The sequence below is a fragment of the Enhydra lutris genome, unplaced genomic scaffold (genome assembly GCF_002288905.1).
Source record: "Enhydra lutris kenyoni isolate GAN:26980312 unplaced genomic scaffold, ASM228890v2 scaffoldscaffold6, whole genome shotgun sequence".
In the NCBI taxonomy this organism is placed as follows: domain Eukaryota; kingdom Metazoa; phylum Chordata; class Mammalia; order Carnivora; family Mustelidae; genus Enhydra; species Enhydra lutris.
The window spans coordinates 20,586,810-20,610,450 of record NW_019154090.1 but is presented as its reverse complement, the minus strand read 5'-3'; the positions used below and the strand labels follow the sequence as shown (position 1 = coordinate 20,610,450).

The following is a 23,641-nucleotide window of genomic DNA, read 5'->3' as shown; positions in this document are numbered from 1 at the left end:
AGTCGCCAGCCAGGGCCTGCAGGTTGAATCTGCTCATCTATTGTGTCTTGACTAATTTTTCAGAAATTGTTTATTTAAAACTTCCACTTTTGAATAACAATTTTAATTGAAAGAAAACTGGAAGTGGCTGTCAAATCAGTTTCCTTACGCTTACAGGACTGTGAAGGGCTGTGGGTGAACTACATAGGGTACTTCTAACAATGTTTAAGATGTGATGGCCTGGCAAGTTTCACCCAGTGGGTTGACAAGTAACAGAGGGAACACCCCATATTTTGATTTGCTCAGGCCTCTGTATGGTCTTGAATAGATTAGCACTGATGAGCCACACATGTGACTTGTAGACCGACTCCATCACTGTCATTTGGAGAATTTTAAGAATAGTGATTCCAGGATCCTACTTTTGCTGATGGTAGAAGGTCTGCAGTGGTCTAAGAGAATCTCATGTTTAAGATGTTGCTCAGGTGGCAGATTTATGTTTCCCTGGTCCTATAGAATCAGTGTCCGCTCACCCCTCTCTGAATTCAAGAATGCCTCAAATCTCTGTATGCTGACTTTGAGTGTTATATCAACAGTGTTATCCGTTGCTGTGTTCAGTGTCAGGCGATCCTTTTATTCTTTGCTTTCATGTTGTGTGATCTGCTTATGTGTTTTATAGATGTAGTTCATACTGCAGACTTTTAATATTACTGATACTAGATTATAGGTTGAATGATCTTAGATCAAGAACTGTAGTTCAGATAAATCGCTTAGTAATTTTAGTCATTTATTCTCACAAGGGAGATAACATTGAATACAAAATGAAATAAAAGTTAAATGTTTTTATAATTATTAAATTAAAAGTTTAGTGAAACATTCAAGAAAAAAATATTCCCTTGCTGATTTTGATACATTCCCCCCTTTTCATTTATAATTTGTAGAGGATTTCTCATTTTCCTTCTGTTAGCGTAGGATTTTCGACAACAGTACTATTGCTATTTTCAGCTAGATAATTCTTTGTTATGGAAGCTGTCCTACAAATAGGTCACTAGATGCCAGTCGCACCCCATAAACTGCGATGACAGAAGTGTCTTCAGACATTCCAGTTGCCCCCTGGAGGGGGATTCACCCCCATGGAACTATGATTTTAGGGATTTTTCTTTTTGAGACAAGTAAAAAGCCCAGGTATTAAATCTTGTATTTAGTGAAAAAGGGAGAACCTTCTGGTCATTCTGTTTTTTCTGGAATGGCTGCATTCTCTTTTAGGGACTCGGAGAAGGATGTTTTCTCGCTTGTTTGTTAATTATACCTATTCTTTATTGAATTTTTAATAGATTTGTACTTTTTATAATATCCTTTCTTATGATGTGTAATAAAATAATCACATACCTGTGTAATGTATCTCACTAACCAGACAGTAAAGTCTGTGAAAACAGGGACATCGCAGTTTTAATTTACTTTAAGTAAACTTGTCTGGTTCAGTATTGTTTTGCAAGAGGGGAAGCTAAAGTCTTTACTTGCATTATCGCAGCTACTCTTCGCAAACATCATTATTATCCCTATTTTAAAGTTGAAGACACTGTAACAGTGAGGTTAAGAAACTTTCCCAAGACCCAGCTAGGATTTGAACCCAAATCTGTCTTAACTAGAAGCATCATTTTTAACCAAAGGGATGTATTCCCAAGTTTATTCTGAGCTTAGACTTAATTTGTCAGATACTTTAAAGCTAACGGATTTTATGGAGATTTATTTATTTATTTATTTTCAAGATTTATTTTGATATGCTCTTTTGTTTCCTTTACTATGTGCTGATGATTGGTATGTATTTCAGATTTTAAAGAATGTGGAATCTTCCAGAAATGTTCAGCCACATTTCCTAGAATTTTTGCTTTCCCTTGGCTGGTCAGTAGATGTGGGCAGACACCCGGGTTGGACTGGGCATGTTTCCACCAGTTGGTCTATTAACAGTTGTGATGATGGTGAAGGACCTGAACAAGGTAAAACTCTTAATGGTCATTGTTTTTCCTTGTTTTGTTACTCTTGGTTTCTCCCTCTTTACTATAAGTTTGTAGTCTTATTTTACAAAGAAACAAACCAGAGGTATATTAAAGAAAACTTTTCTTCCCCTAATTCAACTCCTCACAAGAGGCCACTTAACACTAGTTTGTATATTCTTTCAGATGTCTTTTGTGTAAATGGGGAAAAAATTACAGACACATAAAGGTAGTTAATATAAAATTCATGGCTTAAATATCACAAGGCTAATAAGTTCCCTTTTATATTGTGAGTAAACAAATTCTGTTTTGTATAACAGTATTGTAATAAATCAAGATTTATTTGCTAACAAGTTTGCTAACGTATATTTTGCCCAATACAGTTTTCTGTTAACAGGTGTGTTTTATAGATATCGTGGCTATCGTTAAAGGTTACATTCTTGGGACAATATATAAAAGCCTTTGTAGTAAACACCTGACTATCTTGGAGAGATTCATGCCCATATCTACAAATCTTCTTGGGGAACTATAATCAGAATAATAAATACCAGGGCAAGTATAAATTTAAACTTAAGACCTTTGCCCCTCCTGGCTCTTTTTCTGAGGGCTCCTGAAGTCACTGGAGAGTTAATATTATCTCTGAAGTGGGTGATACCCCCAGTGCTTTGAATTATCAGAGTTTCTTTGTTAACCAGATTGTACTCTCTCAAGGTTTCCCACTGAATACCATAGTGACTTGTGACCTGTCATTTTTTCTGATTTCAGTCAAGGTTGAATGGAACTATTTGGGGATATACTCTAATCTTAATTTCCACATATCCTTTAATAATATGCTTGAGTATATTTAATTCCTATAAGTAAACTGATAAAAGAATACGCATATTTTTCAATTTGATAAATGTATCATTGGATGCTTATGGTTGCAGTAATAGAAAACTTGACCCAAACTGGCTTATATTTTAAAGGTCATTTATTGTCTGATGTAAATTAAAATTCCAGAGGTTAGTGTACATTTTTGTTGTCATTTAGTCAGCACCCTGTTCCCTTTCTCTGCAATTTACCTTTAGCTCTGCTGTTCATATATTGATTTTGTCCCTAGCCTGGCTTCTCTCATAGTATGGAAAGGCCGTTCCAGGCTTTACATTCACATACCAACCCTAGCCCGAAGAGGAGAGATTAGCTGGGTCTCAGTACCTCCCTACACCCAGGTCCTGAGATACTCAGTGATCTGGCCACTCCAGACCATTGCTATGGCAAGAGAGATGGACTGACACTGGTAGAGAGCTGTAGACAAGGTACAACCGGAATGAAGGGTCAGTTTCACTTACAGTTCACACCTGCTATAGAATGCAGGAGGACGGAGTGGGTGTTGGGGCAGTAACCAAAGTGTCTACTATAGTAGACTCAGTGTGCCTTCCCAGTGTCGAAACCAGGAGCTGGCAAACTACAGCCCATCCCATTTTTGCAAATGAAATTTTATTGGAACTCAGCTACACTTGTTTACGACTGCTTTCGTTCTATGGTGCTCTCATACTTGAGTCATTATGGCAGAGACCATTTGGCCTACAAAGCCTTATTTACCATCTGATCCTTCACAGAGAAAGTTTGTTAACCTCTGGTCTAAACTTCTGTGTGCCACATCCTCACCAACATTAGGTATCTACCAGTCTGTTAGCTGAGAAATTTTCTGTTTTTGTTTTTGTTTTTGTTTTTTTTTAAGATTTTATTTATTTATTTGACAGAGATTACAAGTAGATGGAGGGGCAGGCAGAGAGAGAGGAGGAAGCAGGCTCCCCACCGAGCAGAGAGCCCTATCCAGGGCTCGATCCCAGGACCCTGAGATCATGACCTGAGCCGAAGGCAGAGGCTTTAACCCACTGAGCCACCCAGGTCCCCCCAATTTTCTGTTTTTAATTAAGATCGAGCATTTTTTCATATGCATTTTTTCATATTTTTTCACATTTTTATTTTTTCAGCATTTTTTCATATTTTTATTTCTCTCCTGAGAAGAACTTGTTCATTTCCTCTTCCCAGTTTTTTTCAGGTTGTTGTTGGTCTTTTATGTATTACTGGTAGGGCATTATGTTCATTTTAATTGAGAACTATACTAGGTCTCAGGAATGTTACTTTTGTTCATTCATTCTTGCTGGCATGGAGCAGATACTATTACTCAGAATGCCTGTATGTTTTATGTTCTGTCACTGACCATTGGGGAAGGTGGAGCAGAAGCAGAGCTGAGGAGCAGTAGAGAGAGACCAGAGACAGGAATGCCTTGAAAGCAAGAGTATGAAACACACAGACACCTGCCCTAACTCTGTTCAGAGGTTTGTGGTGGTTGTCTTCCTTTGGATTATTACCTCTTCCCGAAAAACTGTTTTCATAATCTGCCTCGTACAGATGAGTTCAAGGCTTTGCTAATCAGAAGTAGCCTAATTTAGAGTAGTTTCAGAAACTGTGAATTTAAGATTTTATCATTTAAATTTAGTGTAAAGGCATATAATGAACACTTATAGTTTATTCTTCTTAAACACTCATTGGTTCTTGCTGGAAATGTGCCTTCTGTCGATTTCCATTTTATTAACCAGTTAAAATTTCATGAAGCAGGATGAAACTGATTTTTCCCCCTTTTTGGAGCAATAATGTAGTATTTCTCATTCCTAGATGAAGTTATTTCTTCTGAAGACGTTGGGGCTAGCATTTTCAATGGACAGAAGAAGGTGCTGTATTATGCCGATGCCCTTACGGAAATAGCTTTTGTAGTTCCTTCTCCTGTGGAGTCCTTAAGTAAGAGCATTTTTTGTATGGTGCTGTTTTAAAATCTATTTTTGTATTCACTAGTTTGTGCAGTATTTTTGCATTGGGAGATATTCTGAAGTCATCTAAGTCACTGTTTAACTTCTAAGGCATGGTAGCATTTAGATGATGCAGAGGTATAGGATGTTAGCTCTTCTTAACTTTCTTAAGAGCACTAGTTAAAGACAGGTAGACTGAACCTCCCATAATAATCTTTAAGTAAAGAAGGGGACCCACTTCAACCTGTTTTTTGTCTTTCTTTAATTAATATGTGGAAGGCTTGTTTTCCAGTTTATTCATTTTATCTCTATTTATGAATGAGCTCCCCACCTACTTGCCTCTTTCCATGTGAGAGCCTTATGTGGAACCTCAGAGAATCCTACAATTGGAAGATAGCATCTGGCTGATCTTCTGACACCAAGTAGGAGAAACAGCACAGCCTAGAAAAGGTGGCGAATTAAGTCTGTTCTTCAAAGGATCAGGAGTGATTATTACTTCTCAGTCTGAACCCATAGTCTTATCTTGCCAAGAGCCTTTGCTTCTCCCAAATTAAGCCCATTTCTTTGTGCCTGACCAGGCAGTAGGTGGAAAATTTTCACCTTCTTCATTGAGACCATCTGTAGGATGGGCTGCTATATATGTCACACTGTTACAGTCTCATCTCTAGGCTAATGACTTCTCTCATGCTTTTATGCTGGCGGCCTCCTGACCTTTGTACTTGGGCCTTTGATTTCCTACACCAGCGCCCCCCCGCCCCAACCCCTGTCTTATATTCTCCGGCCAGTTGTGTACCTGGCAAGAGAGACCTTTCATGGTCTAGGTCAGTATCCCTAGCAGCTGTTTGCCTTCATGTCAAGACTGTGATCTACTACTCTAATTCCAGAAGCCAGGCCCCACTTGTCCTCTCTGAGTTGAGTCCCTGCTTCATCTCTAGCCCAGCCTGTTTGCACCAGCGGAGCTAGAGCCTTGTCCCTGTACTTCATTTGCCACAGTTGGGTCTTCTTCACCTCTTGTCAGGAAACGTCCTGTGTGCTGACTGTGCCCCTGCTCCAACTAGCCTCCTCTGGTTTCTTGAGATTTGTTTTTGTGTTTGTTTTTTCTGACTCTGTGCGCTTGTCTCTAATCAGATCACTTCTTAATCACAGAGACTAGGTACTCCGTGGCTTCAGAATGCCCCTGTGCCACTTGGTACCATGCTACATGATTGAATATGTAATCAAAATATTTCAGAGAGTAACAGATGGCTTATATTCTGCATCTGAAAAGTCAAAATAATTTCTAGTCTTACCTCAGTTATCCTGTAGCACAGGAGCTGACAAACTATGGCTCACAGGCCAGAATCAGACCACTAAGTACAGTTTTCCCATTTTTAGCATTGTAAATAAAATGCAGAGGAGAATATGCCATAGAGACCTACATAACCAGCAAAGCCAAAAATATTTACGACCCCTTACAGAAAAAGTTTATCAATTTTTTGTCTAGAGGCATTACTTCTCTTAAGTGACTTAGGTTAGACCATTAGCATAATTAAACACTTTTCTAAAGAAATAGTAAATATAATTGATTTTTTTTCTTTATAGCTGATTCTTTGGAAAGTAACATCTCGGACCAAGATAGTGATTCAAATATGGATCTTATGCCTGGAATTCTAAAACAGCCATCCCTGACACTTGAGCTTTTCCCTAATCACACAGACAATCTTAATTCCTCACAGCGGGTAAGTAGCTCTGTTGATAGAACTCTGAAAATTTGTCATGCAGTGGGAGTAATTATAGAATCATGCCTTTAGTCACCTTTTAACTGTAATGTAGAGTGTAATGATAGCAGTACTGATTCATTAGTATCTTAATTTTTTAAAATCAAATTCTCACAGTTTTCTTTTTCTCAGCTTGCAGCAAATGCACAAATAAGACAGCCCCTGTTGTTTTCCTTGATTTGGCCATTTTGGTACCATGCTTGGGTCTCTCACCCATTCCTTCTCAGGCTTAAGTTTTTATCTTGTCCCTGAAATATCCATTAAAGGTACAATAGTAGTGGGGTGCCTCGGTGGCTCAGTTGGTTAAACATCTGCCCTTTGACTCAGGTGATAATCTTGGGGTCCTGGGATCGAGCCCTGCATTGGGCTCCATGCTCAGCAGGGAGTCTGCTATTCCCTCTTCCTCTGCACCCCCCCGCCTCTTCCCCACTCGTGCACACGCTAGTTCTCGCTCTCTCAAATAAATAAACCTTAATAAAGAAAAGTACAACAGCAGCTGTATGGTCCACATCTTTAATCATGCAACATTCAACTTAAGTCTACTCTGTACAAATGGTAGCACTTTGGAGACTAGCCCAGAGTATGACTAGATGTAATGAGTGAGACACACAGCAGCCACTGCAAGAAGGGAGCATTTTACTTTTATATGATTTTTCTTGCCGTATGAGTAGATGTTATATCTTTATTTTTGTTTTCTCCTCATATTACCTCTTCATCCTTACTGGAAAGTGGACAAGTGAGTGATAGGAGGGTATGGGATCCTTTCATAAATGTGAGAAGATTGATTTGTAACAAATAATAGAAAGACAAAAGAAACGTAAACTTGATTGAAGCAGAGGTTTTCTTGGCAGGAGATTTCATGTACATCTTTTCCTGGTGGGGCCTGTAATTGATTATTCTTTCCTGTTGATGATTCTTCTGTTGGCATCTGTAATGGACAGTTATTCATGTAACTGCAGTTGGGTGGCATGGCTCCTTTTTCTAGCCTCCCGCTTTAGTGAGGTTTCCCTTTGTTAATTTCTACACTACTATCTAAAATAAAAATGTTATCTCAATAGATGCAGAAAAAGCAGTTGACTTTAAATTCAACATTCATTCATGACTTTCAGCAAACTCTAAATAGAAGAGAACTTGCTGAACCTGAGACCGAGCTCTACTGGAAGCCTAAGGTTATACTATACAGTATTGTTGACTGCTTTCCCCCTGAATGGAGTACAAAGCAAGAATATTTGCTCTCACCACTTGCATTCAACATGGAGTCCTATACAGGGAAATATGACAAGAAAAAGAAACAAAGTGCATAAGTATTGGAAAGGAGAAGTAATACTGTATGTATTTGCAGATGACATGATCATATATGTAGAAACCCTGAGGAATCTTTTTTAAAAAATCGACTCGATCTGCTGAGTGAGTTTATTCAAGTTATAGGAAAAAAGGCCACCATGTTAGGCTGAATTCTAAGATAACCCTCAGGGACTCCTGCCCCTGTATGATGTCCTCCCCATGTGTGTGTGTAGAACCTGTGAATATGATGAGCTATCCTGTGATTATGTTCTGTTATACAGCAAAAAGGATTTTGTGGGTATAATTATTAAGGTTACTTTGAGTTAATCAAAAGAGATTACCCAGGTAGGCCTGACCTAATCACAGGAGCCCCCCTGCTTTTTTAAGATTTTATTTGAGAAAGAGAGTGTGAGAGGGCATGGTAGGAGGAAGGGCAGAGGGGGAAGCAGACTCCCCACTGATCCGGGAGCCTGATAGAGGGCTCGATCCCAGGACTACAGGTTCATGACCTGAGCTGAAGGCAGATGCTTAACCAAATAAGCCACCCGGGCATCCCATAGGAGCCCTTTAAATCTAGGGCTAAAGTCAGATTCAGAGCTGACTAGGAGCCATGGTAAGAAAATGGTCTCTGAGTGTGGCTGGTGTCTGCCACCGCTTTGGGGGAGATCTCTTAGTCACAGCCATTTTCTGTGACTGCCAGAACACAAACCGAACTGGAAATAAGAATCTAGGGGAACTGCCATGGGCTCTGTCATCCGAACACAGGTATATTTCTGTGCTAATAAAGCAGTTTTATTTTTAAAATTCAACTTAGATATGAGATTCTCTCTTTTGTCCACATAGCTTTGTTTAGGGCTTTAGCACAAACTCATCCCTACTGTATGCCCTCGCAGTGGTGTTTGCCAGCGCCAGTTTGCTAAAGGGGAGCCGCAGAGGCCTGCTAGCCCTTCAGAGAAACTTCATGCTGATCAGGTAGGCAGGGAAGCCAGAAGCAGATTGCATGATAACAAAGACACAAGCAACTCTTTTTTTCATTCTGTTGACAAGAAAAAGGACTTTTTTGGCCTAGATTGCGGTAGGAAACCTCTGGCCTAGAAATGAGAACTAGAAGTAACTTGCTGATGGGACATTTTAGAGATTAGGATCCTCAGGCAAACCCGTGACATTGCTGAGGTGAGGAAAGCATTCTGCTTACTGGCCGTAGACTATTGATAGACTCAAATCCTCTGAAGCTCTCATTAAGACATTGCCTGCAAATTTTTTAAAGATTTTATTTATCCATTTATTTTAGAGAGAGAGAGTGCACGCTAGCAGGTGGAAGGGCGGACAGAGGGAGAGGGAGAAAATCTCCAGCAGACATGGGGCTCGATCCCACAACCCCGAGATTAGGACCTGAGCCGAGTCAGACGCCCAACCGACTGAGCCGCCCTGGCAACTCCCCACCAAGTTTTATTTTTATTAATGTAAATTATAATTGGTCAGTATTCCTTATCTTCTTTGGGAATCTAAGACCCTCGTTTCTTTGTTCTAGGCTGAGACTTGATAAACAGGAGTCAAAGAAGAGCTTTTTTGCAAATATATTTTACTTTTCTCCTGAAGTGATTTCCCGTGACCTGATATTTACATCACTGGGCAGCTTGATGAATATGTGGTTGGGTCATTTTATTAAGCCGCTTCTTTTTTTTTCCCTCCCCCTTTTCCTTTTCTGCTTTTCTCTACCTCATATAGCTTAGTCCCAGTTCCAGAATGAAGAAGCTGCCTCAGGGTCGCCCTGTGCCTCCCCTTGGACCTGAGACAAGAGTTTCTGTAGTCTGGGTGGAGCGCTATGATGATATAGGTACTGTGTAAGGACTTTGTCCATAAGTAAAATTATTGTAGAATGACAGTGACTTGCTGAATGTCTAAAGAGAGGAAGGAAGCACAGATGTGGTGTGGTGGCCAGAAGCTGGGGCTGGAGTTCAGCAAGCCTGGGTTGGCATCCGGGCTCCACCCCTCACTCAGTTTCTTTAAGCCTTAGAGTACTCATCTGTTAAATGGAGACACTCATGGCATCTCCTAGTCGTGATGATTTGATGAGACTAGTGGATGTAAAACGTTCAGCTATTCTTGATATCACAGTGACTGGCTTGTTGTGAGTTGGTCCCACTCCATGTAGCTCCCGGTCATCCCAGGACCTCTGGAAAGGGGAAGGGGGAACAGTTCCCTCACCTCTGGATGAACCCTACTGTCTAGTTCTGGTGTAAAGATTAATTTGTCCTTAGGAATTCTGCTGTGGGTAAGTTTCTCATGATTTTTATGTAAGCAACATAAGAGCATTAGAAATGCATACTTAGCCTAGTATCTCATCCAGCTCAGGGTTTGTGGAAAAGTGTGATCATTGCTTTCCAACCAAGCTCTCAAAGACCACAGATCATGTTCTATAAATATTGAGCTTTAGATGCACTTAGCTAAAATTTGTCTTGAGGGAGATTTCTTTTTGGTAGGAATGGTCAGGATTATGTATTTTAGGATATCACAATCCATATATTCATTGCACACTTGTATAAAGAGATTAGGAAATTAGATTTCCTACTATTTATTTTAGAAATATGAGGGAGATATTAATTGTAATGCTGTTACTTTCTTCCAGAAAACTTTCCCCTCTCAGACCTGCTGACAGAGATCAGTACTGGTGTGGAAACTACTGCAAACAGTAGCACTTCTCTGAGGTACACTCTTTATTTGTGTCAGGCTCACCAGCATTTCTTGAAGCTTAGAAAAATCTATTTGTTACAGTATGTCCGTTGTGATTTCATAAAGATAAGGAAACAAAAGGGATGGAGGCAATAGGAAATAAACATAAGGAAAAAAATCAAAGAAGTTGGTAGATACGTGCACAAGGTGATAAATTATCAGGCATTTTAAAATGGCATAATTAATTGCTATTTTATATTCATCTGCAGCAAAGGGAAAAATGAATAGGTGGGAGCAGTTAAGCATTAATGAAGACTGTAACAACAGACTGCCAATATTAGATAGAAGTAATAGAGTTAAATTGGTCAAAACATTCTGGATAGTTAAAATGTCCTAACTAAATGAGCTATTTAATGGGGAAATATTTCTAAGTAAAATGTAATGTTAACCTTATTATAGTAGTAAGATTCCTATTTTAGCTGCCCATACACAAAAAGGATAAAAGGGTATAATTAGATTCTAAAATTAGTAACAATGTATCTCTATAGGCTTTACAGTCTCAAGACTTTTTGCTTGCTTGCTTGCTTGCTTTTGGTTTAAATAGGTATTTTAAAACAATTCACAAGAAGTGCCATTATCATCTCTGTTTTACAAATGGAATAAAATGGGCTGATAGAAATTATTCTTCAGTATCACACATTCAGTAAATGAAAGAGAAGGTGATCTGAACTCAGGCTTCTGACCCCAGATGCCAACCTTATTTCATACATCAGAGATCTGCCCTTGATATCAAGTTACATAACCTGATTTGTATTGCATGTAAGATGAATTGTTCCCCACAAGAAGGAGGAACTAAGTGAAAGTCCCACAGCTGGTTGCTGGATCTACCCCTCCGCCCCCCCGAGATTCCTCTCCCTTTGCTTCTACCCTGTGTCCCTAGTGGTTTTAAAACACATTTTTAAGCCCTTTTTTATTAGTTTGAAAAGCCCAACTGCAGTGATGGGCATTAGGGCCAGGTGTTAATAGGGGTTTGGGGTGGGGTGCAGCAATGTGGGCTCCCAGAAGGAGGATTCTGAGCAGAGTGACACGTTGGGTCCTATCAGACTACATCAAGCATGGCATCAAGTGTCCTTAATTTTCTTAAATTACACATGGAGAACTTCAGCTTTTATGTGGTTGGGGTAAAAAAGAGTTTTCTTTTCTTTTCTTAAGATCTACCACTCTTGAAAAAGAAGTTCCTGTCATCTTTATCCACCCTTTAAACACTGGATTATTCCGGATAAAAATTCAAGGAGCCACTGGAAAATTTAACATGGTCATCCCACTTGTGGATGGGATGATTGTCAGCAGGCGAGCACTTGGTAAGGCCTTCATATATGGCCAGAGTTAAGGTTTCTCTCTTTTTAAAAATTTATTTGCTTAAATATTTTTATGAACCAAGAAGTAGAAATAAGGAAATGGTGATACTACTTAATAGATCCTACATGTAGAAAATGCTGTGGTTTGGGGCACCTGGATGGCTCAGTTGGTCAGGCGTCTGCCTTGGGCTCAGGTCATGAGCTCAGGGTCCTGGGATCAAGTTCCCACATCGGGCTCCCTGCTCAGTGGGAAGTCTGCTTCTCCCTCTCCTCCTCCCTGCTCGTTCTCTCTCTCTCTCTCGCCGTTGGTCTCTCTCAAATCAAATCTAAAAAGAAAAAAAAGAAATTGCCAACATTCTTGTTAACTAAGAAGCATGTTTTGTTCTTTTTTAACTGTGCTTCATCTACTTAAGTACATGTAGAACTATGATTCACAAACTTCCAGGCCTAGAAAATCAGAGAGCTGTTTATAATCCAGGGCAGGAAGATGGGTTGTCAGACCAGATTTAATTCTGTTTTCCCTGGTTTATTTCTTCTAGCAGTTTTGTCTCAGTAGAGTGTTGTCCATTTCTCCAGGGACGAGAAGTTTTGCACATGGAATGAACTAGGTTTGACTTTGTAGAGAGTAGTTCACTTTGAATACCGATAGTTCACCTAGACAGCTCGTTACTCACGTTGAATTTAATACCCTCTGTTTTTTCAAGGTTTTCTGGTAAGGCAGACTGTAATTAATATTTGTAGAAGAAAGAGACTGGAGAGTGACTCCTACAGTCCACCACATGTCCGCCGGAAACAGAAAATCACAGACATCGTCAACAAGTACCGGAATAAGCAGCTGGAGCCAGAGTTTTATACTTCACTTTTCCAGGAGGTTGGACTCAAGAACTGCACTTCTTAGACACTGTCTGTCTAGGACTCTTGAACTCCAGTTTGGGGCTATGATATCAGAGCAAAACAGTTGGATAGGTGATCACTGTAAAAAGAAAAACCAATCATTCCCCAAGATCTTACTGTTTAATCACCAGAATAGAAGAAACACATTATAAACCCATTTGATGGAAGACTTTTGGCTTTCTAGTGAAATGGGCTCCCAGACACAATCATATTCCTGCTGGTAATGATGATATACATTTTAGCCATAAACTTTCTTTTAAAAGTGACAATTTTAGTTAAATATAAGCCTTTTGAGGAGAAAGGCTTCCTGCATCTCAGTTAAACACGTGCATTGGTAGTATCAAATTTGCAAATTAGAAGTTGAAAATAGTTTTATACTTCACTTTTTAGGAGGTTATGTTCAGAATTAAAATCTGTCTCAGAATCTTCCAGGACATTCAAAACTCATGCTGATGATAGCATGGAGGAAAAGGAAAGAAATCTCAGCTTTCTGCTCACTTGTAAGTTCATTTGTCGTCCAGCTATCCAACTGACAGAAATGAGCATAAATGTGTTTTGTTTAGGTAAGAAGCCTGACATTAAAATATTTCATGTTTCCTCTCCACATTTCACAAAGTTATCGTCCTCATTACTGCACAGATCTATCTGAAGGCCTCAGTTTCTGGGCAGCCCAGGAGCAGATCTACATTGGAGGCATGGCTCTGTCCTTTAAAGGGGACACAAGTGGCATTGGGGTTAGAAAGTGAGACAGCAGTGATGCCTCCACTCTCTCCATTGCTGTGTGGCTTGGGACATGATGACAGGCTAAGCATTTGTAATTCCTTGGTAATTGGTTAAATTTTAAGAAATGGAAGTTCGCAACAAGGGTTGGAAATTACTTGGTTTCATCCATTGACTCTTATTTCAGGACCAAGCAGGAAACTGCAGTAGTTTATGAAGGATTCTAATTTGGGGTTCAGGAAACAGCTTCTCAACGCTACTAATTCAGATCTCTCCCAGAGCGCTCCTGGATTTCATCGTAATTGACAAACATTAGTGACCACCCCCTAGGGTGACTGCTGTTAGAAATGGTTGTTGTTGTCATGTTTTCTGGACTTTTGCCAGCCAAAGGCACAACAAATCCCTGCCCGGGTTTTGGAAATATTTCTGTTACCTCACTGCTACTTTTCTGCCAGGGATAAATGTTTTGAGGTGGCCAGACCCAGAACAACCTTCTGAGGATTCCTGTTACAGTGCTACAGTATAAATGCTCATTTCTCCTATTCTTCCATGCTTTCTTCTTTATTAAGATTATTTTATGGTAAGAAAATAAGTGACATTTGAAGTCCAAAGAGGAGTGCTCACAGCTGTGTTAGGGGTGGTTTTCCACGTGAACTCTGGAGTCAATAGACTGTAGGTCAGGGCTGTGATGGCGTGTTTGGTTTGATGTTTGGGGAGTTCATTTGAGGGTGGGGGGTAATGTAGGGCCTAGTTCCCCGTGCAGATATTTCTATTCCAAAAGTATGTGTTTTGTCATCTATGAGCAAGAAATTTGGGTATCATAGCAACTCTTGGTTTTAAGTTTGCTGTACCCGTTCCTTCATATTTGTTTTAAGCTCAGGTAAAGATTACCTCCTCCTTCTGTGACTCCAGTTTCCATTCAGGGTATGGTGTTTTTGAATAATCGATTTTCTTTTTAATCTGGACAATAAATTCATGTTTCCAGGTGGTAGCATGGGGGTAGGGGCTGTAGGACAAAGATGAGCAAATTCTACTCTAAAAATATTTTATTAACTCAGCAGGTGTAAAGTGAAGTTTAACAACTTTCATGGAAATTCCAGATTGACATTTCAAGGGAAAAATGGGCCTTTTTTTCTGGTGGACTTGAACAAAGAAGGCTTAAATCAATAGGCAACTCATAACATTCCAAAGGTTAAAAATAACTGATGTAGGTGTGCTTCCTCAGTGTGATTCTTCAGATAAAACCTTTAGCACAGATTTACTGTCAGCAGAATATACTGTGATGTGCGTGTTGAGGGTAGGCTTCCTGATCCTTCCGTTTGCTCTCATTTCTGGCAACGCTTTATAATTCTGACTGAGAAGTGAATAACCGTGTTGAATGCAGTTTGTAATCTGGAAGCCTATGATCTCCCAGGGAAGGAGGGATAGATGCAGAGCTGTGCAGCCCCCGAAGGCATGAGACCCCAGTGTGTACAGCACAAATAGAACATAGGGGTACATCTACCTCATGAGGTGCCCCTTCCTTCTGCTCAAAATAACATTTACCTAAAAAGGGAGTGCGGTAAGAACACTTGGAACCTTTCACTAGTATGGGTTTGAGTTCATGGTCACTAAGTTCACCCAACTGCCTTTGTTAGAATCACTTTGAGTAGAATAATGCCAGAGGAGCGTATTTAGTCCCTAGCGATAACCTTTAGTGGCCTACTCGATATTTGCTAGCACGTGTTCCTAACCTTCACAGGGAAGCCAGGACCACTTTGGTGTGTGGCTTAAACAGTATAGCTGCTGCATGTGACGGGTATTATCAGGGGGTGGGTGAGTGTGGCATTTGGTGACAAAGCATTACCCAAGGGGCAGAGGCAGGTAGCCCCTCGTAGTCCTTTTTCCTATTCGGGAGATGGGAGCTTTCCTTCTCCTTTCTGGTTGGGAGCACTGACGCCCGTGAGGAGGCTTTGCCTTTTCTTGGTCAGCCAGCTCCCACTTTTGTCCTGTGCTTCCTCCTAAGACCTCCTCCTACCTAGCGCTGGTCCCGAAAGGAATAGTTACGTGGTGGGTTCACCCCCTCCTGCGCTGGCCATACACAGCCACGTGCGTGCGTGCTGTCCTCCATTTCCTGGTCCTCGATTTCAGGGTAGCCCATTCTCCTCTGGACTCCCTTACAAATAGAAAAGACCTACGTCTTTGGCCAGTAATGTCGGTTGCCCGCAGGCTGTGTATATGAGGCCTTTATGAATGGTTACTTTCTGCCTACTGTGAGGAAGCATTTGTGAGGCTCTACAGAGTGATTTTCGGAGAGACCGTCTTCGGGAGCATTTATTTCCATTGGAAGGTAAGACTTTACCCAAGGTGGAAATCAGCCTTGCTCAAGGACCCGCTTTGAGGTAGATAGTATAGATGTATTGGGGGTAATTTGACACTCCTGCTGGCAGTGGTTCTCCATTCAGCATTTTAAAACCCATTCATGTTATATCTTCCCAAAAAGATTTGATTTATGTGTTTACATGAAACAGTAAGTTGAATGAGATGGTCTGTTCGAAGGATTTCCGTGACAGCCTCTTTTCCTGAGATGGAGAGATTGGAGGTAATCCACCTGCTCAGTGTGGAATCAAACTGTGGGTTCTCGGTAGCTGAAGAAGCCATGTACTGTATAGTGTTTTTCTCAGAGCATCAGCTCACGTTCCTCAGATGCTTTTCTTTTTTTAATGGTGAGGGAAAAGGTGTAATTTGGGATTCCACAGTGCCTTGCATATAGTAGGCGCCCAATAAACATTTGTTGAAGCAAACCAAGTTTCCCAAGTCCTTGCCTCTTGCAGTGACCAAGAACATCTTTCTCCTCTGAAGGGCTTGGCAGTTGTGGCTAAAAAATAAACAGTATCATTATTTGCTTGAAATCATATATACAATTTGTATGAATTTCGGTATGTTGCCAAGACATGATCTTTTTCTTATTGTATTTTCTGTAAATATTCCTGGCACTGAACTGTAAAGTAAAGGCGAAATGTAAATACGAAGGTGTGCCTGTGTCCCCTCGCCTCCTGTGTTTTCTCTTCATCGGTTAGGGAAAAAGGCCCAGAGGCTTGTTTGTATTTATGCCGATCCTTTGTCCAGAAGAAACCCATGGAATATTGAATGTAATACATTTAGTCAATTAAATTTTAAGGAGATTCTTATCTAATAACATTGTGTGTGCTTTTGGTGACAGGCTGGGTTTTGATTCCTGCACTTGGTGTTTCTCATTTACTCTTTCCAGGGCTGTGTGCTCTGCTTTGCCTGACCTTCCTAATTTAGATCTGTGGGTTTTCACACTGGTTTTGTAGAGTTTCATGGAATACTGAAAGTTAGATTAATTTTTTAACAGAATTATAATTGACATGCAGCATTATATTAGTTTCAGGCTATAACATAGTGATTTGCTGTTTTTATACACGATTAATTGATTACTTCCATAGGTATAAGTTACTCTCTGTCACTGTGCAAAGTCATCACAGGGCTTGTGTAATGAAAACACTGCCAGCAGAAACCCGCCGTACAGAGGCTTGTGTTCACCGAGGGGCCGGCTGCCTGTATCTTAGGGACACAGAAAAGCAGCTTTACCTTCTGTCTGCCCCAAATCCGGGCTCTGCCAGGGCTAGCAGTCAGGAAAGGGGAGACGCAGAGGCAGTCATCCTCCCCCCACCTACTGCCCCGTAAGTAAGGTTGGCTTGAGAGGGTTCCACACAGCCTGATTAGCACCTTCCTACCAAGACCACACATGTGGGGAACCAAGGAAACAGCAATGAGAATGGTTAGGGTTCGTGCCTCTGCCAAGAGCTGTCCCTCCAGCCTATCACTGACTTGACAGGACATTAACAGGTGACTCTCTGAGCTGCCTTCCCTGTAATTGTGCGTCCACGCCTGCTCTGCCCACAGGACCTCTAGCCGGTCCTTGGTGGCCAGGGAAGCGTCAGGCTGATTGCACAGTGGTCCTGTTTCGGGCTCTGGTGAGAAAATGTCCGTTCAAGCCTTTCCCACCAGTGCTGCTCAGCCCCTTCGGGACTCTGTCAAAGGATCCCCACCCCTACCCCAGCCCAAACCTCTCCTGGTCATGGCCTCCGGGCTCGGAGTAGCACAGCCTGCCAAGGCGCTGTTCTTCTTGGACACACACTGTAATGCCGTCTTGCCCGGGCCGCCCCTCCTGAGGATTCCAGTCTCTGAGTCCCCGGGCTAAGACTCTAAGCACTGGCCCCCAAGCTCCGGCTCCCCGCTCTCCTCCTTCCGCCCCTTCCCTACTTTCCCTGTGGCTGGCCTCTTGCCTTTCTCCCTGAGCTGGTGTCCTGTAAGGGAGTCCTTCCACCCCAAGCCTCCCCCAGGTCTACCACCCAATTCTTGCAGCTGCTCTCCCAGCTGGAACTGCGTCTGCCTGACTTTCCGACCCATGCTCTGTGAGCTGCTGTGGCGCTGGAAACGGGGCTGGATCAGACCGGCTGCTCATTGGGCCTCAACTAGAGTTTCTGAGTAGAGCAGGGGGAAGTGTAGGAATTGGTGTGTTTCACAGACACTTGCCGGTAGTGACTGAGGTAGCTGGCGCAGGACCCTTGTGGGGACCGAGTGCTTCTCCCTCGCTCCGTTCCACAAGCAGCAGCCGTTCCACCTGTGAACTCCCCGCACCTGTCAGGCTCCCCGTCTGGCCAGCGTCTCCCTCCAGCTCTGGGATGGCTGGGCCCTGGAGGTCCTCCTTCCCGACACAGGGCCTGGCACATGGAGGTGTGCTTCTACATGAACGAACGAATGACAGGTGAGGTGGGAAGAGAAGACGGCATTTGAAGAGTATTCTCTCGACTTGGGAGACAAAGGAACAAGGCTAACTACTTAGAAGCCCGTCACTGAAAACTGTCCTAAGAAGAGCTGCCCAAGTTTCCAGAGTAAATAGTCCTTTATTGAGGGCCTCCTATGTGTTAGAAAGTTTGTAAATGGCAGCCCAGTGACCCAGGATGGCCCAGCAGATTTGTTTTCTTTTTTTTTTTTTTTTTTTTTTTTTTTTTTTTTTTTAAAGATTTTATTTATTTATTTATTTGACAGAGATCACAAGTAGGCAGAGAGGCAGGCAGAGAGAGAGGAGGAAGCAGGCTCCCTGCCGAGCAGAGAGCCCGATGCGGGCCTCGATCCCAGGACACTGAGACCATGACCCGAGCCGAAGGCAGAGGCTCAACCCACTGAGCCACCCAGGCGCCCCAGATTTGTTTTCTTGAGCTAACAGTGTTTCAGTGCTTGATGCAACATTTTTAAATTGGAAGATTTTGCACAAAAATGCAGATTTGTGGGGCTCTCTTAGGAAAGGATATGTGCCAGTACCAGGCCTGCCTTTCACACACAGTAGTTACTGCCTGAAGCTGCGACAGCTGCCTGCTTCGATGCACCAAACTCCGACCAGGTCGCCGCATCCTCCCCTCCCAGTGCCACCAAGTGCACATGTGGGCACCTGTAGCCAGAAGGACAGGCCCTGGGATCTGGCGGGCTCCTGAAGGAACCTGTGACCTCAAATTCTTGAATAGCCACCTGGGGTCGATGTTTGTCCCATCATTTATTCTTCTAGCAGCTTGCTGAAGTAAGGATTCTTTCCATCTTACAAGAGGATCCAAGGAGGTGTCCCATGAACCCATAGCATCTTAGCAGGGATTCCAACCCAGACCTGCCTGCCTGGAAGCCTGGGCGTTTTGTTCTTGGCCAAACTGTCTCCCTGCCAGTAGTTCCCACTCGCTTGTCCAAAACAGCTCTCCCTTTGCCTGAAAGACACTGACTTCTTGTTAGGTCACCCGCTCAGTCACAATTGAGCTGAGAGCAGAGTGTGGGCCGGCCCACTGGGTCCCCAGGGCAGCCCTGCCAGCCCAGCCCAGGCAGCCGTGGCTTAGCCACACACCATGAAGTACCCTCTGGTGCCGCTGGTGAACGACCTCACGTTTTCTTTCCTGGTGTTCTGGCTCTGCCTGCCCGTGAGCTTGCTGTTGGTCCTGCTGATCGTCTGGCTCCGCTTCTTACTGAGCCAAGGTGAGCTTCCTGGGCTGGGCCCTAATCCTGGAGCTGAGCTGGGGGTCCCGAAGCTGGGCAGGCGAGTAGGATCAAAGGATTCATTGAGTAGTTTAGAGGCCAAGAGTGAGCCCCCGAGTTTGGGAAGCGGTGTGTGTGTGTGTGTGTGTGCGCGCGCACACCTGTGTCCCCTCCCAGCCACTGCTAGCACAGAAGGTCTTCGGCACAAATCAGGTCCGAAAAAGAGGTGGCCCCTGCCCCCAGATGAATTAGTAAAAGGGGCCCTTTGCTGTGACTAGCCAGGGCACAAGACGGGGGCAACAAGGCATGCACTGGACTTGAGCCCCTCCCAGTGCTTCCATGCAGTAAATAACAGACGCGATGGGATATGGCAGCGCCAGGCAAGAGACCCCTCACGCTGCTTTCTGCCTGGACTATGCATCAGGGAGGCAGCTGGGTTCTCGGGGTCGCTAGATCATGGAGGCTGATGGACGCTTGTCCCAAGCTCGGCATGCCCCCCAGAGCGACAGGAGGCAGGATGAAGCTGGCCAGAAGGGAAGCTTGGGGCTAGTGGCAGGGATGGCCTTCGGCTCCACAGGTGTCCTATTCCCCTGGGCGCTCCCCTCACCATGGAGCCTCTTCCTGGGGACCGTTTGATCTCCCACCTCCTGCTCTGCAGTTCCAAGACCTTTGGTCAGCGAGGCAGGGAGGGTGCTGATGCGCCGCCAGCCTGGTCCGATGGCACTGAGATGGGGTAAGCGGTTCATCCCCAGAGCTGCCCCACGTCCTCCAGTGTGGGGGCTGCTGATGGTGTCATTACTGGGAGTTCCTGGCGAGAGCTTCTGGAAAATGTCTGTTTAGAGTACATTCTCATATTCCCGGGGTGGACTGCCGCCTTCCCTGAGGGGCGCAACTCAGGCTCAGGGCTGGTGGCTGGTGGTGGACAGAGCACATGTCCGTGCAGTGGCTGCAAAAGCCGTCTCTCTGGAGTCTAGGACAGGGCCCACATTTGAGCCTTGGCCCTTCATCATTCGGAATAACTGCTAACCTTTCTTGCATACCGTACTAAAGGGTGTGCTAAACACTGATGTGCATCATCTCATTTAATCCTCGAAATAACCTGCGAAGTAATCCTTATCGGACAACTGAGGAAACTGAGGCTCAGGGAGAGGAGCCACGTTCCCAGATCACACACCCATGAAGTACTTGAGAGTGCCAGTTATCTGGTGTCACCTCCTGGCTCTGCCTCCCAGCAGCTCTGTGACTTTGGGCAAGTCCTCTCTGAGCTTCGGGTTTCTCATCTATAGGATGGAGAGAATATCGGTCCCTACCCTTTGGGGCTGTGGAGAGATGCGTGTGAAGGGCAGGGCGTTGAGGACATGTACATGTGTGGCACATAGTGGGTGCTTATAGGCTGAGAAATAATCCATTTCAATGACGGTGTAGATGAGGTGGGAGGAAGCATAGGCGTGTCTTAGGATGGCTTCTCCAGAAGCCAGGAGCACCTCCCCCAAAGTCTAAGGCACTAATCTCCAGCAGTTCATGCTCCTTGAATGCCCCCCTCTAAAACCGTCTGCAGCCTGCCCTGTCCTGACCTTGTCTCAAACTTCCTCCCACACCGCACATGGCCCTTTGCAAAAAGGCATTTGGAAATTTGCAATGACCAGAAACTGTCCTTAAAGCGAGATAAGCAGTCTCCTCTCAGGGGCCCATCTGCTCAGAACTCTTAATATTGTTGCCCTGGTCATGTCCTTGTGCCAGGGTCTGGGCCTGCCAGGGTTTGGGGGAGCTGCTTCTCAGGGACACCTGGGCTGGCAGTTTTCTCTTCTGCTGTTGATCTCACTGGAATCAGTTTGGCCTGGAATCAGGTGTGAAAAGCAGGCAGGACTAGCTCTGACCCCCCTGCTCAGCAGGGCCGTTCCAGGGCCCAGAAGGCAGCCGGTTTGGGCAGGGAGTGCCATGGGGCCCAGGAGGACACGGTTTCTCAAGTAGATGGGGGAGCAAGGGGAGGAGAAGGGAGCTGCCCGGCAAGCTTGGCACCGAGGCAAGAAAAGATCGTGGGCAGCTGAGCCCTGGAGAAGCTGGCCAGTGGGGACTACTAATTCCGGACCATGACAGGAGAGAGTATGCAGCCCCGTGTGCCCTTCAAGGGGAAGGTGCTCCCCTGAGGACATTTCCTTTGTGATCGGAAAGGAATTTGCAGCAAGAAGAAGAGAAACCTCCGAAGAGATGGATTTAGGGCTGAAACATGCCTGTCCCGCCCACCTCGGGGTGATCCTGGGAGCGAGGGGTTAAATGCAAAGCTCCCTTTGAATCCCCTGACTTCAAACTGGTGCAGCCGATGGAACATGGAATGGAACATGGAACTGCAGGGCCCTGGTGCTGGGAGGCCCATTGGAGTCCAGCCCCACCGCTTCCTGGCTGGGAGCCTGGACGTTCCGCCTTCCCGAGCCTTCCTCACCGGCAAATTGCAACAAACATTAGTAATTCCTTCAAGACGTTGTCGACAGGATTAAATGAGAAAATGCACGTGCCATACTTAGCACTTAGCATGTGTTCAAGAAACAATCACGACCTGTAGTGAAGAGTGGACCCTTCAAGCCCTCACACTGGTTTGTAAATCCTCATCACTCCCTCTTCATAGGGCTGTAATGTGCCCATTCTACAGATGAGGAAATGATGCCCGCCTCTCCTGTCTCCTGCTCTTGGTCTGCAAGCGGAGGGCTCTCTTCAGTCTTCATTACTTCTCTGCCATCAGTGAGACTCCTTAGGAGTATAGTAAGGAGGAGGATTCCCCTCTCCCTTCTCCCTCCTCCTCCACCTTGCCTTCCCCGATAAGTCACGGCCGGCAAGCTCACACACCTATCTAACAACACATGCAGGTTTTCCAAAAAAGCATGGGCAGATTGTTACTTGTTTTTCAGTAAAAAGGGGAGGAGATCCTAACCTATACATTTCTCTGAAACTTGCTTGTGATGTATCATGGACATCCTGCAAGTCAAAGGCTACAGGTCTCATGGTTGTTTTAACAGTTTCTAACATGGCACTGGATGGAGGGGTGGCTCTGTGCAGTGCGACTGTGCCACCCTCCGTCACCCAGACCCCTCATGATGGACACACACACACACACACACACACACACACACATGCACGGAGTTTCTATCATATTTTATTGTTTGTGCGTGCTTCACCACAAAGCAGTGCTACAGGGAAATGTTGCACATACATGCTCAGACACTTGTTAATAAGTGGACCGGTGGACGAATGGATGGATGGGCCAGTCGCTGGGTGTGTGTCTCCCCAGTGCCCGCTCTTGGACCATTCCGAATACAAATATGTTGTTTGTTTGCCTCGATGGCCTGTCCCTATTTAGTAGGTGTGTGTGGCCACTTTCTGAGTCCTAGGACAACCTTTGTTGGTCCCGGTCACCTTCAAGGTCCTCAGGTCTTCCTGAGATCTCAGGGCTGTCCCATATGTCATGATTCTGCCTTGGCCCCTTGGTCTCAGATAAGGTTACCAGGGATGCCCAGGCATGGCAGGGGTCTCCCTTGAGGTCAGGGGTAGGAGACAGGATGTGACCACCCAAGATGCCTTATCTTGTACCTCCACAGATTCAGAGGAAAATGACTCAGATATATGCTTTGACTGGGAGCCCTGGAGCAAAGCCCCAGCCCAATTTTGCTGGGAGGGGACACTCCATAGCTAAAAGGAGGAGAGGCCCTGCCTGTGAGCCTTCTATTCAGCCAGGTGAGACCCTTCTGGGAGTTGGGGCAGGGGGGCAGGAAAGAGGAGCCTCAGGTCCTACCCAAGGCCTGGGTGGCTGCCATGTTGGATATCCACTCCCTCCACCATAGGACAAGAGCTGCTTGTCTTTGCCATGTTGGAGAACCCTCTGCTTCATTCTTTTGGAGACATGTTTTCACCATGTTGGAGGACCAGACTTCTCTGCCATGAAGAGTGCCTTCACAAAGTTTCCCTACCCTTTACCTCCATGACCTCACCTCCCACTGCTCTCCTTACAGAGGGTCTTTGCCCTTGTTGCTTCCTCTGCCTGGAATTCTTCTCCCCCACATCCACTCGGTGTACTCCCTCACCTCTGAGATTGAGCTCAAATGTCCCCCTTACTCTGCTCTAGATTGTCTTTTGCCATAGCATTACCACCTCCTGACGTGCCCGATAACTGATGCTCC

The 23,641-nt window shown here is 44.3% G+C and overlaps 2 protein-coding genes across 3 annotated transcripts in view; both read left to right on the top strand.

Moving 5' to 3' along the window:
• LOC111141403 (Ral GTPase activating protein non-catalytic beta subunit) overlaps window positions 1-16,623 on the top strand; it is an 87,664-nt gene extending 71,041 nt beyond the window's left edge. The window contains exons 24-30 of one of the 2 annotated variants that reach the window (XM_022493925.1): window positions 1,808-1,973; window positions 4,632-4,754; window positions 6,344-6,480; window positions 9,532-9,640; window positions 10,433-10,511; window positions 11,689-11,837; window positions 12,539-16,623. In XM_022493925.1, the coding sequence (XP_022349633.1) occupies window positions 1,808-1,973; window positions 4,632-4,754; window positions 6,344-6,480; window positions 9,532-9,640; window positions 10,433-10,511; window positions 11,689-11,837; window positions 12,539-12,732 (957 nt within the window). In that variant the 3' untranslated portion in view covers window positions 12,733-16,623. The remainder of the gene's footprint in view (window positions 1-1,807; window positions 1,974-4,631; window positions 4,755-6,343; window positions 6,481-9,531; window positions 9,641-10,432; window positions 10,512-11,688; window positions 11,838-12,538) is intronic. The other variant, XM_022493924.1, reaches the window with a different exon arrangement.
• Window positions 16,624-19,345: 2,722 nt separating this feature from the next.
• On the top strand, window positions 19,346-23,157 carry LOC111141358 (adipogenin). Its single transcript, XM_022493836.1, has 2 exons — window positions 19,346-19,472; window positions 23,063-23,157. The coding sequence occupies exons 1-2, from the start codon at window positions 19,346-19,348 to the stop codon at window positions 23,155-23,157; spliced, it is 222 nt and encodes a 73-aa protein (XP_022349544.1).
• The last annotated feature ends 484 nt before the right edge of the window (window positions 23,158-23,641 follow it).

Bases quoted from the DNA above. Each gene is read 5' to 3' on its own strand.
- LOC111141358 (XM_022493836.1), top strand. From the start codon at position 19,346: ATGAAGTACCCTCTGGTGCCGCTGGTGAACGACCTCACGTTTTCTTTC. The intron at 19,473-23,062 runs GTGAGCTTCCTG...GTACCTCCACAG, and splicing joins CCGCTTCTTACTGAGCCAAG to ATTCAGAGGAAAATGACTCA.